This window comes from Diospyros lotus, chromosome 2 (assembly GCF_014633365.1).
Source record: "Diospyros lotus cultivar Yz01 chromosome 2, ASM1463336v1, whole genome shotgun sequence".
NCBI classification, from domain to species: Eukaryota; Viridiplantae; Streptophyta; class Magnoliopsida; order Ericales; family Ebenaceae; genus Diospyros; species Diospyros lotus.
Genome location: NC_068339.1, coordinates 11,036,747 through 11,053,604, shown reverse-complemented (window position 1 = coordinate 11,053,604; position 16,858 = coordinate 11,036,747). Strand labels below are relative to the sequence as shown.

The following is a 16,858-nucleotide window of genomic DNA, read 5'->3' as shown; positions in this document are numbered from 1 at the left end:
GCTCTTCTCTTCTTCTTAATTTGGAGTCCATTGGCGTTGGCAATAGAAGTTTCTCATGATGGGAGGGCGATCACTATTGATGGGCACCGCAAAATATTACTTTCTGGTTCCATTCATTATCCAAGAAGCACTGCTGAGGTAATTATCTTTTGATTATTCTTTTTAATTTTGCGGTATGCAAACTAGAAGGACAGACGAACCGCATGCTCATGCATCCATTAAAAGAAGGCTAAGCTAATATTAAAGCAAATATTTTGTTCTTCTAAATGGCCGGTATTGTTCTAATTAATGTTCAAAGTTACTCCACTCCGAATCTCGACGATAACATTCGTGACCGTCAATTTCCTCGTACCAAACACGAACCACTGTCTACTGCAACCCCATATTATATACATGGAGAAAGCATATAACCCTTTCTTTATGTGTGTATAATAATTAATGTGCCCTGGATAACGATTCAGTTTCGTTTTTACGTAGTTTTTCTGTAAATACAACGTTCAACTGATATTATTGTTAATGTTGACTCATTGTTAGATGTGGCCTGACTTGATCAAGAAAGCAAAGGAGGGGGGGATAGATGCTATTGAGACTTATGTTTTTTGGAATGCTCATGAACCCGTTCGGCGTCAGTATGATTTTAGCGGCAATAATGATCTCATAAGGTTCATTAAAACCATCCAGTCCGAAGGACTCTACGCCGTTCTTCGCATTGGGCCTTACGTTTGTGCGGAATGGAACTTTGGGTAAATTAACTTCCTTCTCATACGTGATTCTCTCTCTCAATCTTATAAACATGTATTTATATGCATGTATGTGTGTTTCAACTGTGTTGATTAATTACTTTGTCTATGCACGCAAATAGAGGGTTTCCTATGTGGCTTAAAAATTTGCCCGGCGTTGAGCTCCGGACGGCAAACACCGTGTTCATGGTAATTATACGAACTCCTTTTCTGGTCCTTATTCTAAATCCTAGAATTCAATGTTACCAAATTAATTAACTCAGACATTTGGTGTTTGTGTAGAATGAGATGCAAAATTTCACAAGCTTGGTAGTAGACATGGTTAAAGAAGAGAAGTTGTTTGCATCACAAGGAGGGCCTATCATACTTGCTCAGGTTTTTTGGAGTCAATTATTCGTGTTTGTTATTATTATCTTTTTTGGTTATGTATATTCTTATGGTGGTTTCTGTTCTGTTAACAAAACTGTACAGATTGAGAATGAGTATGGCAATGTGATTTCATCCTATGGAGCTATTGGAAAAGCCTATCTGGACTGGTGCGCAAACATGGCCGAATCATTGGATGTAGGAGTTCCGTGGATTATGTGCCAACAGAATGATGCTCCTGAGCCCATGGTACTTTAGCAACTATTATCATAAAATATATGTTCTATCCACATATATATATGTATAATGCTATCATCTCTTTTGATGCATGAAACATTAACCCTTTCTCTCTTTGTTCTAACTTTTAACAGATAAACACATGCAATGGTTGGTATTGTGATTCATTCACCCCAAACAATCCCAATAGCCCCAAGATGTGGACCGAGAATTGGACTGGATGGTTTGTTTTCTTGATTCGTTTATGTTTAGTTTTTAGGTCTATAAAAATATTTGAGTAGATTTTTCTCATAAATTTATTATCTGTTATATATTTTAGGTTTAAGAACTGGGGTGGTAAAGACCCACTTAGAACTGCAGAGGATCTTGCCTTTGCTGTTGCACGGTTTTTCCAATTTGGTGGCACATTCCAGAACTATTACATGGTTTGTGATCGTACCGTCATAGCTACTCTTTTCTCTCTCTATATTGTTAATATCACGATATATATATATTTTTTGCGTTGTGTTTTTCTAAATTTTGCAGTACCATGGTGGGACTAATTTTGGGAGAACGGCCGGTGGTCCGTATATCACCACATCATACGACTATGATGCTCCCATCAATGAATTTGGTAAGTGAAAAGAATTCTGATTAGATGCTTAAGTTTGATTATCAATTTAATCTTCTTTCTTTACTTGTCACAATTACATATGCTTTTCCTTGTGCCTTTGCCTGCTTTAGGCAATCTGAACCAGCCTAAATGGGGACACTTGAAGGAGCTCCATCACGCGTTGAAATCAATGGAAAAGACTCTCACTCATGGAAACATTACCCATGTTGACATGGGCAACGGTGTTACGGTTGGTTCTCTGTTAAATTCTTCTTTGCCGTTTGCAGCTAAATTGATGTTTTACTTGAGTTGCTAATGGTTTTTGTGCTTTTGCAGGCAACAACTTACGCAACCGATGAAACAACCGGCTGCTTCTTTGGCAATGCCAATACCACAACCGACGCCACTGTCGCCTTCCTTGGGAGGGAATTCAATGTGCCCGCTTGGTCCGTCAGCATTCTTCCAGATTGCAGGCTTGAAGCATACAACACAGCGAAGGTAAAAAAACTCGTCTGTTACACAATTTACGCACTTTTTTTTTTAGAAGTATAGTTTTTTAATTGTTGAGAACCATATACAATTGAATGCATGTTTGTTATATAAAGGTAAATGCGCAAACTTCCGTGATGGTGAAAAAGAAGAATGCTGCAGAAAGCGAACCAGAAAGTCTCAATTGGAAGTGGAGGCCTGAGAACACAGATGAAACTGTCGTTCTTGGAAAGGGTCACCTTTCTTTGAACCAACTGATGGATCAGAAGATGATTAATGATGTTAGTGATTATTTGTGGTACATGACAAGGTAAGAGGATGCATGATTTTTTTGATTTATTTACTTGGGTCTTATCTGTTTTGTAATTCATTTCAATCTCCTTCGATTCAGTGTTAACATCGAAGATGATGATCCAATCTGGAGTCGTGATTTGAGTATTAGAGTGAATGGCACTGGTCACATTCTCCATGCTTTTGTCAACAGCAAATACGTCGGTATGGTCATCGCTTTCTTTGTACTGTAGTGAGTTTTCTTTTTTAAACAGCGTTTTTATAGAATTTTCTGTATTTTCTTTTATAGGTTCTCAATGGGCTGGATATGGAGTTTTCAACTACACTTTTGAGAAGAAAGTGAAACTTAAACCAGGGAAAAACCAAATTACATTGCTGAGCGCTACCGTCGGATTCCAGGTACATACAAACTGATACAGGATTTGAAAGAAAAACCAAATAGATAAGCATATATTTATCATGATCATATGCTAATTGTGATGAACTTTTGTCAATTGTTGAGCAGAATTACGGACCGTACTTTGATACCATTGCTTCTGGAGTACCTGGTCCTGTTGAAATTGTTGGGAAGAAGGGTGATGAGACAATTGTAAAGGACTTGTCACGCCATAAGTGGACATACAAGGTTGGATTACATGGGGAGGAGAAGAAGCTCTACCGTTTGGATTCACGCCATGCTTCTAAATGGCAAGCTGATAATCTCCCAGTCCACAGAAAGTTCACTTGGTACAAGGTAATTAAACTAGAGCTTCCTGTTTCAGTGAATTAAGTTTGGGTTGTGGATTTGGCTGCTAACTCAAATATTATTAATGGTGAATGGAATCAGACAACCTTCAAGGCTCCTTTGGGTACAGACCCAGTGGTTGTAGATTTGATGGGCTTGGGCAAGGGCCACGCTTGGGTTAATGGCCACAGCATTGGCCGGTACTGGCCGAGTTACCTGGCGGAGAATGATGGCTGCAGCTTGGAGCCTTGTGACTATCGCGGTACATATGACAATAACAAGTGTGTCTCAAACTGCGGCCAACCCACTCAGAGATGGTGAGGATTATTCTCATTTTTGCGTCCCCTCCCCCCCCTCCTCTCTTCTCTCGTTTAGAGGTTATGTTGAATTTTGGTGGATTTTGTTCTGTCAGGTACCATGTTCCACGGTCTTTTATGACGGATGCTGAGAACACGTTAGTGCTCTTCGAGGAATTTGGAGGCAACCCTTCGTTGGTGAGCTTCCAAACAATTGCCCCAGGAACTGTTTGTGGAAATGCTTATGAGAACAAAACCATGGAGCTGTCGTGCGAAGGTCGGCCCATATCGGCCATCCGTTTCGCCAACTTCGGAGACTCCAATGGCACCTGTGGGGCTCTTGTGACGGGCAGTTGCCAAGGGAGAAACGATGCCATCTCCATCGTCCAAAACGTAATTCATTTCATTCCTTTTCAACTTCGATTTCTTTACTTGCATTAACATCACAATTTCGAATCGTAATTGCTCAAAGAAATCTAATCTGTTTTGTTTTTGTGGGTATGAATAAATCTGTGCAGGCCTGCGTGGGAAAGGAGAGTTGCTCGATTGAAGCCTCGGAAGAGGTTTTTGGATCAACCAACTGTGATGGCGTTGCCAGGAAGCTGGTGGTTGAGGCTGTTTGTTAGATTTTTTTTATGTAATAATTTATTTACTTTGCAGGCATGTTTTAGGAAACAGTGAAACTACTTTTACATTCTAAATAGTTTTTTTTCAGTTTTAGTCAGTAGTTCAGTTTTAGTTGACTATATATATAGCAGAATAGCCTTCAAAAAGGGTAGCAGACACGATGATTGCGTTCGCGTTCGCGTGCGTCTTTTTTGTTAGATATATCTTCGTGGATGTGTCTTGTTTGGATTGAAATTTTCGACTTTCATGTCATTAAATAAACAAATTACTTAACACTGTTAAATAAAGTAATTAAATATACATTTTAATGATATAATGTGCAGAACAATCCAACAATATGAACACACCGATTAAGTACACAATCTGATATTAAATTTGTTTCTTACTTATTCCAAATAATAAGGAAACTATGCACTCCATTCATCTCTGTACATTTATTCGTACGGACGGACGCGCACGTTACAAAGTTGATTTTTTTATTCTTTCCTGTGTTCTTTTTTGCACGGCCTTTTTCTATATTTTGTAAATAAATATGTATATATATAAAGAGCAGCAAGCAGCCATGCACGGATGGATGGAGCAAAAATTACTCGAGATCCACTTTTCGTAGCCGTCATATAAAATTATGCACATTGTATTTAAACTTTAAAGAGATGTAAGAAACTTCTGTAGTTAAAAGAGGCAAATATTTAAAATTCACATGCTATAAATATTACTCTTGAAAAATTAAAAAAAAATAATAATGTATCGAGTAATGTTCTAGATTTTGAAAAAAATTAAGAAAAAAAAAAAACATTTTTATATTTGTATACAGCCTTCCCCATATACAAACCCGTTTACAAGATTCCAACATGTGACATTTTGACCACAAACAAACAATAATATTATCATTGTTGCTTACACTCACCAATATCCACAAGAAACATCATTATCATGAAATCCTACAGACGGGGTAAATGGACCTTGTACTGAAATTCAGGCTGGATTTTCCGAATATTCGAAGAGAATAAGACATCAAGTGCAGTTGTTCCATTAAGCCACCGACTGGGGGATATCACGGAACAAGCGTTGATTCTCTTTATCGATATATTTCAAATCAAGAACAGCGGGGCAAAAGAGAATGATACAATAAATTGGCATTTACATTGAATGGGTTGGGTGAAAGAACCCCTCTGAGAATGTGTCAATTCTACACAAAAAAAAATACAACACAAAACTGGGATAACAGATATCATCCGCTTCCAAATTGATCCATTTCAATTTCCTTCCTCAGAAGCAGAGGGCAGATTTTTTTCTTTTCTTTTCTTTTCTTTTTCCCCTCCTACTCGATGGTTATTTCTAGTATGGTGGTTAGTCTAGGCTTTCTGTATCTCCTAAGAAGCAAAGAAGAGCACACAACACTTACAGATGAGAGAGCCATGCATGCGCCAGCTACCCATGGCGGTAACTTGATTTTTACCCAAGGGAAGAAAACTCCGGCAGCAACAGGAATTGCAATCACATTATAGGCCATTGCAAAGACATAATTCAATCGAATACGGGAGAATGTCTTTCTCGAGAGATCGATGGCTGTGATAACATCTTCCAAGTTATTTCTCATCAATACGTAGTCAGCAGCCTCGATGGCGATGTCTGTTCCTGCCCCAATCGCCATACCAACATCTGCAGCAGCCAAGGCGGGAGAGTCATTGATACCATCACCCACCATGGCCACGAGGCTTCCATCTTTCTGAAATGAACGGATGACCTCAGCTTTTCCTGCCGGCATCACCTCTGCCCAAACGTCTTGAATGCCCACCTGTGTCAGCAACATACATGCTATTATAACTACAGTACTGACATCACCAAGAAAAATTATTACACCGAAACCACTCTGGAGGTATGCAATCCTGTGGCCTATTTTCAATTTAAGGTTAGCCAATCCTTTCGGAATTCCAGCATTCATTTCAATAGTTGAACAGACATGTTATAATGCCCCCGCTGCTTTTTATTTTTCTAAAAACAATTCAATAAAAAAATTAAAAACAGTTTTTTAATGAAAAACTAATTCTTTGGTAAGTTCCCTAGGCTGATCAGCATGAAAATCTCCAGACCAACAAGCCCTGGTACTGTTACCAATCAAATTTGGAAACATCAATCATCCCAATCAGACATTTCTATTCCGACAAATGTAATAAATAAAACAAAAACAAACTGACCTCCCTAGCAACTGCTCGAGCTGTCCTCGAGTTATCCCCGGTAACCATGACAGGCTTAACTCCTATTTTCTTAAGGCCTTCCACAACAACGGCAGCTTCTCTCTTTAGTGGATCTGCCACCCCTAAAACACCAATCAGCGTGCCATCATAAGCAACAAGTATACCTGTTTGTGCACTTTCCTCCAATTTTACCACAATTTTTTCTACAGTAGTTGAAATGGCAATCCCATTTTCAGATAATAGCTTCCGATTACCAACCTGTTCAGCATGCATAATGGAAAGGTATTAAAACCTACTGAGGGGAAAAAAGCAAAAGAAAAAAACAGAGAATGAGCCGTTATTCCCAAAAACTCACCAAAATGAGCTTTCCATCAATAAAGCACTGTACACCTCTGCCAGGAAGTGAAGAGAAATCAGAGACATCATGAAGCCATGCAGGAAATTTGGATGGGTCACTGTGGTCTTCTGTATCCTTGCTAGTGGAAGGCTCAAAGAAGTGGAAGTGGCGTGCATATTCTACAATCGCTTTTGCCAATGGATGTTCACTGCTAGCCTGCACTAGAAACAAAACAAATTCATTGGTCATTCACTTTTTCTTTGTTTTTTTGTTACTGCTTTGACGTTGAATATGTTACCTCCTTCACACCAAACACCAGACCAACCCCCATGAGCAACAAAAAGAAAAAGAACAAGAAAAAAACCTATCCAATTCTTAATTTCAGTTCAGTTCTCAGGAAGCCAGGTTCTACAATTGCATGAAGGGGATCTCCTATCTCTTCCTGCACGCTAAATGCCCTCTTCTGTTCATAATGATTCATAATGCCATTTAGAAATAACACTATACAAAATAGATCATGCAAATGTTCCTGTGTAGTTAATATGCAGCACTGTTACTGAAATCAGGAAGGGTTGGAGCAGAGGAAGGGGATAAACAGCTGTAAAAAAAATTGAAAGTTGACTAATCAAGAAACATGGAATTACCTCTGCTGAAGCTACCAATGTAAGGAATTCTCCACGTTCCATTTCTGTGAAAACTTTAGCAGTTGTAACTGAGGCTTTTCCCTGGGTTAGGGTGCCTGTTTTATCAAATACCACATATCTAACCAGCTGAGCTCTCTCCAATGCATCTCCTCCTTTTATTAGCACTCCATTACTTGCTCCAACTCCGGTTGCAACCATGACAGCAGTTGGGGTGGCCAAGCCAAGAGCACAAGGACATGCAATCACCACAACCGAAATAGAAAACATGAGAGCAAAAACAAAGTAATTGCCATTTTCTGGTAGCCATTCTTCTGGGTAAGCTTGCACAACTCCACCAATATACCTACAAATAAAATTAAGAGTTTAAGAAGAATTAGAATTGATATCCTGCTGATATTTTAAGCCATGGGCAACATGACCATGCCACGCTAATTCATTGTTAACTTACCAGCCCAATAATGTCAATAATGACATGGCAACAACTGTTGGGACAAATATGCTAGCAACCTGTAATCACAAACATACCTAGAATGAGGAACAAGGACAAAGTTTGAGCTTTGCATAAAATATTGCGGATTAAAAAATTAGTAACTGGAGAAGCAAACCCATCAGAATGAAAAAGGTGGCAATTTGATATGTCCAGTACTTCTCTAATCTTTAATTTTTTTTTTTTTTTGTAAAGACTAGAGGCAAAATGAGGGGAAGAAACGGTCTCAAGATAATAAGTGCATCCACCAATGTTGTGTTTCATGTTAATAATTACATCTCTTGATTTCCTTGACTTGGGAGTGCATTTTATTAGAGCAAGAGTCCATGTAGCTGAAATATGGTTATGAGAAATGTTCAGATTAATATACACATAAGAAAAGGTTACTGAGGCAATAATAGTCGGCATGCATCACTTTTTTTTTTTTTTTTTGAGTTTTATCAAACTCAATAGCATGACGTTAAACATTCTGGAAAGAAAGTATAAAACAACATGAAACTAAGAATTTCTGAATAATCCAAGAGATATACTGATCCAAATGCAAAAACAGCACACTACTCAACTCAATTCAAAATGCAGACAAGTTGCCTTGAATTCAGTTGATGCCTCACACTTTTTGTCCCTCACAAGTTCCCTCAACCTTGCCCATTGTGACAAGGTCCCTTGATCTTGCCCCTAGAGGCCAAGGTGTGTCAACCTTCTCACTCAACATCACGGCACCTATGCATTCTTCCCACAGCATCTTGGGGATCACAATAACCTTCCATGACAGAGCATGTCCCCTTTGTTCGAAGGCTATTGGCTCGCGACAGTCCATGAGAAAGATTTGGGGCATCAGAGAGATCACCTTCACATATTGGCCCAACACACAGGATTCCTCCTGGCATTCAAGGATGTGCATAGTGCCCTCTGACAATGTTTAACACGTGCATTTGAGGATGTACAGAGTGACACAGATAAACTATCTTCGCCACACCTCTCAGCCTACCTAACTTCCTTCCCGCACTCTATCCTCTGGACTACCCCAATCTCTCTCCATCAACTTCACCTCCAGAAACCTCATTCTGGTGAGTATTTGTATCCCAGAGACCTTGTCGCTCTGGAGAGACACACTACAGAAAGCAAGCTAGACTGGAGGCCATTGAATTGTGAAGCTAATTCAGTTGTTGAACCTGAATGCCAATTTAAAAAGATTCAAACAAGTTTTCAAGAGAAGTTACCATTGGGATGCCAATGGTATCATGTCAGCACAGGGTAGCTAGTTTGTCCTAAATCTGCTAAACTAGTGTCCAATAAACAGTTCACAGCTTACAAACATGCTTAACAACAAAGGGTTTATGGACATGTGTCACGCTACGAGACATACTTTGGGAATAAATCTTGATTTTGACTTCTTGCATTCTGTTAGTATTATTCTGTTAGTGTTATTTCAGCCATTTCAATTTCTGTAATGCTGTGATTTCTAGTTTGTTAGAGGTTGTTAGCTCAAAGGAATCCACGTGCAAGTGGAGCGAGCTGGCAGAGGCAGTTACAACAGCCAGGCTGTAAGGAATCTTCCTTGGCTGGTCGTATAAATTCCCCTCTACCCATTTCCCAGATTTTTATGAAAAGAATATCGGATCATCCTTTCTCTCACAGTCTCTTTCTCTCCTTATTTCTCTCTTACTTCTCTCTATCTACTTAATTTCTTCCTTACCTCACTACTTAGTCGTTAGAGGATATCTTCCCATTCATAGCGAATAGGAAGAAAGAAGACTTGTCAGGATCAAACCGTGACAACATGGACTTGGACTATTTTGTCTCCCATAAATTTTTCCACTCTTCTTCTCTATCAAGTATTTGAAAGTATTTAAAATTCTTGTTATCTTTTCCTAATAACTATAGTGCACTAAAGCACTGAAAATGCCACACATGTCAATATTCAAGATGCGTTTAGTGCTTGACTGCTTGTCCAAGTGCACAAGCAATTAGTTACTTCTTAAAATATTTTATTTTTAAATAATGATGAACTTTTTGAAGTATAGGGCATATCCAAAAATATCTGGTAAACTATGCATATGTACAGATACAGCACCTGATAAGTATCCATGCTTTGTACATATTCCAAAACCTAAGATGTTTCACTTTTGCACTAACATTAAGATAATACAAATGGTCTTCAAAAAGAGTCTAGACTTGAACAAAATCTCTTAGATTGAATGCTTATGCTAGAAAAGAAGTAAAAGCATTGATAACAAAATTTCTTAAATTGAACGCACATGCTCAGCCATTTCTGGTTCTTTTTCAATTACAGCATTTTTTTGTCCAGTTATTTGAGACAATTATTCCTCCATTTATTCTCCAGCAACAGCCTTTTTTGTTTAATTTGTAAAAGGTGTCCTGACTCCTTAGACCATTACTTTGAGGAAATTATTCCCTCTATTATCTTTGTTTCTTTCCCAGACCCTTTTTCTAGTCTAAAGGGTTACTTTAGCCCCAAATGAATTTCCAACATGCTTGAGGAGGTCTTTTTCTGGGTATAACTTCAACAGTAATTAACAAAAGTAATGCCAACCGATAGTTCAACAGTGCTCAGATTCAAGCTCAGTGTGTGATTACAGAACAATAGCCTTATAGTATATTGATAAACTTGCTAAAAGGCAAACACAAATACATAAAAGATCAACCAAACCAATAGCGAGTTCACAAGTGGAAGGGATTAAGATGATAATTTGGCTGACTGTTGAGTAAGGGACAGTTTGGAAAGTTTTGACAAACTTGTATAGTTCTTAATAGTTTTGAAGGCAGTGTCAGTCTATCTGACAGAAGCAGAGATATGCTTCAATGAGCAAGAGAAGCACTTCAAAATGTAACCAGGCCATGTTAAAAGTAAAACCGTAATAGAGAAGGGGCAGGCCAATACTTACAAAATCAGCAAACTTCTGAATGGGAGCTTTAGACATCTGAGCCGTTTCAACCAAACAAATTATCTGGCTCAAAACTGTGTCGGATCCAACTTTGGTTGCATGAATGTGAAGGGAACCATGCAAATTCATTGTACCTCCAATAACAGATGAATTCATGTCCTTCAGTACAGGTGCAGATTCACCAGTCACCATACTCTCATTGACATAACTCAATCCCCACACAACAGTCCCATCTACAGGAACCTTTGTGCCAGGAAGAACTTTTAACACATCCCCAGGGTGAATCAGCAATGCATCTATCTCCCTCTCTCCAACAATTTTCCCACCTACAAGACCAACAAAATCAAGCCTGAAGGTCAAGATTTTGAATATTATTTAAGCATCTATTTCCACAACAGATGAAGTAAAATTAGTTTTTTCTTTTCCTTCTTTTGGTGTTTCCTTCAGTGAATGTATTGTACCGGTGAATAACAAATTAAGAAAAATTCTTTTATCAAAATGAGATCCATGCACGCCTGATTCTTTAGCTGGCAATGGGGTCTAAATGAGCGAAAAACAACCAAGAAAAAATTTAGGCAAGCTTACCTTTGTCATGAACAAGCAATATAGCTGTTGCAGGTGCAAGCTCCACTAGCTTCTTTATAGCATCAGATGTTTTCCCTTTTGCAAGAGTTTCCAGGTACTTTCCCAATAAAACAAATGTTATCAGCATTGCACTTGTTTCAAAGTATGTTGGAGACCAAAACCCAGTGATGGCACCATATAAAAGTGCATAAACAGAGTAGAAGTAAGAAGCCGAGGTACCCAATGCAACCAAAACATCCATGTTTGTTGAACCATGTCGAAGTGCTCTGCCAGCTGCAACATAGAAACGCTTCCCAATGACAAATTGAACTACAGTAACCAATGCCCACTTCAACCAATCACCCATTTGGAATGGTCCACATCGCCAAAGCAGTAATGAATACAACAAAGGTATGCGAGGGCAGACAACTCTCATAAGAATGACAGGAACCTGGGGCAAAAATATAGGGGAGTCAACATTTGACATGTTTAGAAAACAAAGACAAAGTGTTGGTAACAGATTGCTGCTTATAGCTCTCCACTGAAAGGATCTCATGGCATGCTATTGTAAGTGGCAAGCTTGGACGAGAGAGATTCTGAGAAGCTGCGAAAATGACTCAATAACAGGCTAAGGGAAAGAAAAAAAGGATACTTGGCCCAACTCAACTCGGCTAAACTTTTTCCCAACTATTTGGGTCATCTACATAGATCCTCTTTGACTAATAAAAATAGATGTTCTTGTAAAATATGTTATTGCAGTTGTCCACTTCTCAAAATTTTACATTTGAAAAAGCCAGAATTAGTGTATCAATTTCCAGATACAGAAAGAGAGGTCTCCACTGGTAATTTTAAATACAGTATTTATGAAATACGAGAACAAAAAAGCAATATATCAAACATCAATTAGGAGAGCAACTTTTGCATTTTCAAGGCAAATAGTAGTATAAGCTCTAAATGAGCCATCTACAAGGAAGCTATAAGACACAGAATATGCTAAGAGATAGGAGTTAAAAAAGTAAATTCTACAAAGGAAAAAAAGGATAACAATATATGAAAAAAGTGTGAATGTATAAGCAATTACTTACACTGAGAAAGAGACTGGCAGTGAAGAGCCGAAACATGTTAGAGGATTCTTCCATATCTTTAGAAGCCATTCTTGTATAAGGGTTCTTCACATGTAATTTAAACTTTCCGTTGCTACCACTCTCAATTGCATCAACAAAGGATCTAGAACCAACTACTTCAGGATCAAAGAGAACATCTAGTTGTCTTGATGCCCTGTCAAAATGAGTATGCCTTATGCCTTTCAAGTTGCCTTTCAAGTTGCGGAGTATGCCTTCCAGAAGCTGGGCATCCAACTCATTCGATGTGCCAGCAACCTCTAGTATGATTTTATCCTGCTCACTGCTCTGAACAAGTGAACCTTCAAAACCAGCATCTTCAATAGCATTGACAATACCATCTTTAGTTATTACATTAGGATCATACTCAACCTCGCCCAATGAAGTGGCCAAAGAAACTACTGCCCTTTTTACTCCATGTAGATCTCTTAAGATGCCTTCAACAGAGTTAACACAAGCTGCACATGTCATACCTCCTATACTAAACTGCCCCACCAAGGTTCCATGTGGTTTAGTTTGAGATTTGTTGGGTTCTGATAGAACTTCTGCCTCAAACCCTGCATCTTCTATTGCATCCTTGATGTCTTCTTCCTGAAATAAAACTTCATTAAGAATAATTTACCCCATGTTCACATTAATCAGTGGTATTAAGCACTAGAAGCAAGCCCATACAAACAAAAAGATCAAGACAACATTCCTAGCTGCACCAAGAATAGTGTGTGTAAATGAACATCCAAGGTTTTCAAGAACCTGACTGGAAGAAAATTATGTTGTAATATAGGCTGTATCTATAACCACAAAAAATATAGAAATGATAAACCAAAAAAGGGAAAACATAGTAGAACATAATATTTTAAATACTTCATGACACTGTGAGTCCATGGTAACAACTAACAAGAAACTTAAATAACATCTGTAAAAAGTATAAAACCTAACAAAGTACAAAAGGAAACAAAGTAATCTACTAGAATAACTGAGTGAAGACTATATGTAGAACAGAAGATTCCAAAACTGACAGGTTTGATCACTTAATGCTGAAACCAATAAATCCAGTCCAGAATTACATTGCATAGCTTTCTTAGCAACAGATTGACAGCAAATTTAAACAACCACAAGAAGATATGGTTTTACCAACTTCAAATGTGACAAGTTAGTTCAGACAGACAAACTTAACCAACAGATCCCAACACAGACAATCACGTGCTACAAAAAACAAGAGAGAAAAAGAAAAAGGAAACAAAAAAGGAGAGAGATTATGGGCCTGTTTACTTGTGGAGAATGTTTTCTATTTCCCATCTCCAGTTTTCATCCTTGTTTCCATGTTTCCATTTTTACAGAAAATCAGAGAAAAATAGAAAATGCATTCATTTCTATTAAATATGAAACCACTTTTAGACTTCAGAAAAAAAAAAAAAAGGATATGCAGCTTGGAGGATTTGAAGCAGGGGTTGTTTAGTACAAAACCGTGTTTTCCCTTGGAAATAAGTGTTTTCCCACAGTTAAAATTTACAAAGGAAACAGCAGAAAACATCTTTTAGATGTTTTCTTAGATGTTTTCTGAAGTCCAGAACAAATTGGCAAAACAGAAAATTTGTTTTCTGTTCTCTAATTTAGAAAAGAAAAAAATTTGTTTTGATAGCTTTCAATTTTCTATCTTTCTGGAGATATTTTCTGAAAAAACTACTCCAGTTTTCCACATGTAAACAGCCCCTATGATTCTGATAATAGCCATGGATTCTTTCTTCGAAGCATGTGCCAAGCATGAGTTTTAGCTCCAAAGTGAAAACATAAACAACCTAAGTTGGACACATTTACAAGAGAGAGGAAAAGAAAAAGTGTTTCTTCTTCCTTCTTTTCCAGTTTTCTTTTTAATTCTTTTAGGGTTGCCCTAACAAACCACCAAACAAGGAGTGATTTACTCCTTGGACTTCAAAAATTGCAAATTTAATATGTGCCACTGAAGCCTTCAAATAGAACAAAATATAGTCAGTTTTAGCTTAATCTTTCATTGACAAATAAGCAAGCATTTGAACAGTCATGTAAATCAAAAAGACCACCATACAGTTTAAAAGAAAAAATCTACTCCAAAATAATGAAATTCCAAGAAATTGAACATTAAGATACAATGCCATGATATGGATGGATCAGATAAACAAAGCAAATAAACACTTGGCCTTACAGCTCACAATATAAACCCACATATAATCAATTAGTCAAGTACAGTTGAAACTAAACAAAGAGTAAGTGCCCGTTTGGCAATACCTTCCAAATCTACTTTTAGGTTCAAAATTCTTTTGAACCAAAAGCAAGATAATCTTGACAATTTGGTAACAACTCCAAAAAAAAAAAAAAAAAACTTTTTTCCAGCATAACCTCATCTACAATCATGCTTTTGCTAGAAGCATCATTTTATGCTCTGCAAGACCGCAACCAATTTTTTAAGGAACTGATTGTTGATTATTATTTTGAAAGCAAGAAATGAACTTTGGAATTTAAGTTGTATAAATATGTAACGCTACAATTAAGAGTTAAGAACTAAGAATTTATACAATTCCATGATAATTATCACTTACAAAACAAGTAATTTTGACAAAATAAAGCTTAAAAGGATAATTTAAAGTATAGACAACAATGCTTGTAATTTAATTTTATAGAATATATAATATTTTACATGCAATTCTATTCAATATAACTAATATCATTTATTGTCATTTTCCAGATTATAGCTATTTTAAATATATTCTTTAACAAAAAATATGTTTCTGTTTCATCAGCCAACTATTACTTTTAGATAGTCTAGGAAGCACTTTTCTACACTAACCTCCACGGCTCCACCTAAAACATAGGGCTATCGTAAAGCCCAAACAAGCCTTAAGAAAGTGGAAATACAGAGAAACATGAAAAGATCTCTCAATTAAAATGAACTAACGCACGATCTAATCTAATTCACCAATTGCACCGAAATCAGAGAATCAAATCCAAGAAAAACACCACCACAGCGACAAAATTAGATCGCGAAGACCAAGTTCAAACAGTACAAAACACCACCTGGAGCTAGCAATCAACGAATTTTTGAAGATACACAGCAGCTAAAAATCATAACCAGACATTCGATTCTCCATCGGTCCCAAATTAAACGTAACCAGAAGATACACAGTAGCCAAAAATCAAGACTAACCTTGAGCAAATTAGGATCAAAAACGACATCGGCCTTTTTCTGAAGCAGGGCCACGGAAGCCCATAATACCCCTTCGACGCTCCTGAGTGCCCCTTCCACGGAATTCGAACAAGCCGCACAAGTCATCCCCGTGACCCTCAGCTGAATTCTCTTAGCACCTTTCCCCAAACCCTCGTCCTCCGCCGGCGCCGCAGCCTCGTACGAGTCCAAAAGCCTAACCCCCTCGAGGTCGCCGGCTTCCTCATCCGTCGCCCCCCGTTCCCAGCCCCCGGCCACCGCCGTCAGCTGTACGTCCCTCTGACTCGGCGCCATTCCAGATATACGGAAGGTGTATAGATATATATATAGAGAGAGAGAGAGAGAGAGAGAGAAAAACAGGGGGAGGAAGAAGATGAAGACGGGGAGGAATAGAGAGAGAGGACTTTGCCAAAGCGAGGCGCAGAAGGCAACAATTTGAAGGAGCTGGGGGCAGAGGAAAGAGAAATTCTTCTGAATTGCCGGATATGGCCATGGAGGATGGTAAAAAACCCTAACTTGTCCTTTGTACTTTCGCCCCCAATGGGTAGTACAGTTGTTGGACCAGTCTATACGCGGGATCGAGATTAGATGAAACATAATATAAACAAACATAGTAATCTGAATTTAGCAGATCCATTTCAGTGATTTCTATTTAATTCCCTAATTTAGGGTCGTTCCGTTTGGGAGGAGGAAATAGGGATTTAGGGCGAGACCGAGACCGAGACGTTCCACCTCACTCAACCAACCTCACCTAATCCAAATCTAATTATTATTTTCCATTCTTCATCTTGCTATCTATGCTAATCCAGTCACACCCCCCTTTTTAGCTTTTTATCCTATTAATAATTATTTCACCACCTTCTTTTTTTCTTTCCATTTGCTTTTCTTCTTTATTTCATTTGTCAAGAGACTTCTAGGAATTAAGCCAGCTAAATTAAAATTTATATTAACTTATTGAAATACTATTAAAGTTTACGTGTACAAAAAAAATGAAATGAATAATAAAAAAAAAGAATGACAACAATAATAACAGTATTAAGTCA

At 37.9% G+C, this 16,858-nt stretch overlaps 2 protein-coding genes across 4 annotated transcripts; one reads left to right on the top strand and one right to left on the bottom strand.

Moving 5' to 3' along the window:
• Window positions 1-534: 534 nt before the first annotated feature.
• LOC127795144 (beta-galactosidase-like) lies at window positions 535-4,565 on the top strand. The gene is made up of 16 exons (XM_052326624.1): window positions 535-743; window positions 863-929; window positions 1,023-1,115; window positions 1,212-1,355; window positions 1,478-1,566; window positions 1,663-1,768; window positions 1,869-1,956; window positions 2,067-2,185; window positions 2,272-2,433; window positions 2,541-2,734; window positions 2,816-2,919; window positions 3,005-3,114; window positions 3,221-3,448; window positions 3,542-3,756; window positions 3,852-4,128; window positions 4,254-4,565. Exons 1-16 carry the CDS (start codon window positions 535-537, stop codon window positions 4,359-4,361), a joined length of 2,313 nt encoding a protein of 770 aa, XP_052182584.1. The 3' UTR covers window positions 4,362-4,565.
• An 849-nt stretch (window positions 4,566-5,414) lies between these two features.
• LOC127794252 (copper-transporting ATPase RAN1) lies at window positions 5,415-16,242 on the bottom strand. Of its 3 annotated transcripts, XM_052325195.1 has the most exons (10): window positions 15,798-16,242; window positions 12,584-13,210; window positions 11,520-11,949; window positions 11,070-11,260; window positions 10,935-10,976; window positions 7,990-8,048; window positions 7,542-7,884; window positions 6,916-7,113; window positions 6,561-6,818; window positions 5,415-6,160 (listed from the first exon to the last, which is right to left on the bottom strand). In XM_052325195.1, the coding sequence occupies exons 1-10, from the start codon at window positions 16,107-16,109 to the stop codon at window positions 5,684-5,686; spliced, it is 2,937 nt and encodes a 978-aa protein (XP_052181155.1). In that variant the 5' UTR covers window positions 16,110-16,242; the 3' UTR covers window positions 5,415-5,683. The 3 variants fall into 3 exon arrangements, with proteins under 3 accessions (XP_052181155.1, XP_052181154.1, XP_052181157.1); XM_052325194.1 differs by having other exon boundaries at window positions 10,935-11,260; window positions 15,798-16,241; XM_052325197.1 differs by having other exon boundaries at window positions 10,935-11,260; window positions 12,584-13,221; window positions 15,798-15,939.
• Between the last annotated feature and the right edge of the window lie 616 nt (window positions 16,243-16,858).

Excerpts from the sequence above, each read along its gene's own strand:
- LOC127794252 (XM_052325194.1), bottom strand. The coding sequence starts at position 16,109 with ATGGCGCCGAGTCAGAGGGACGTACAGCTGACGGCGGTGGCCGGGGGC. Across the intron at positions 11,950-12,583 it reads CTGCCAGTCTCTTTCTCAGT|GTTCCTGTCATTCTTATGAG; the intron begins GTAAGTAATTGC and ends TTTTTGCCCCAG. Across the intron at positions 8,049-10,934 it reads TTCAGAAGTTTGCTGATTTT|GTTGCTAGCATATTTGTCCC; the intron begins GTAAGTATTGGC and ends TTGTGATTACAG.
- LOC127795144 (XM_052326624.1), top strand. The coding sequence starts at position 535 with ATGTGGCCTGACTTGATCAAGAAAGCAAAGGAGGGGGGGATAGATGCT. Across the intron at positions 1,116-1,211 it reads GGCCTATCATACTTGCTCAG|ATTGAGAATGAGTATGGCAA; the intron begins GTTTTTTGGAGT and ends AAAACTGTACAG. Across the intron at positions 1,567-1,662 it reads ACCGAGAATTGGACTGGATG|GTTTAAGAACTGGGGTGGTA; the intron begins GTTTGTTTTCTT and ends TATATATTTTAG.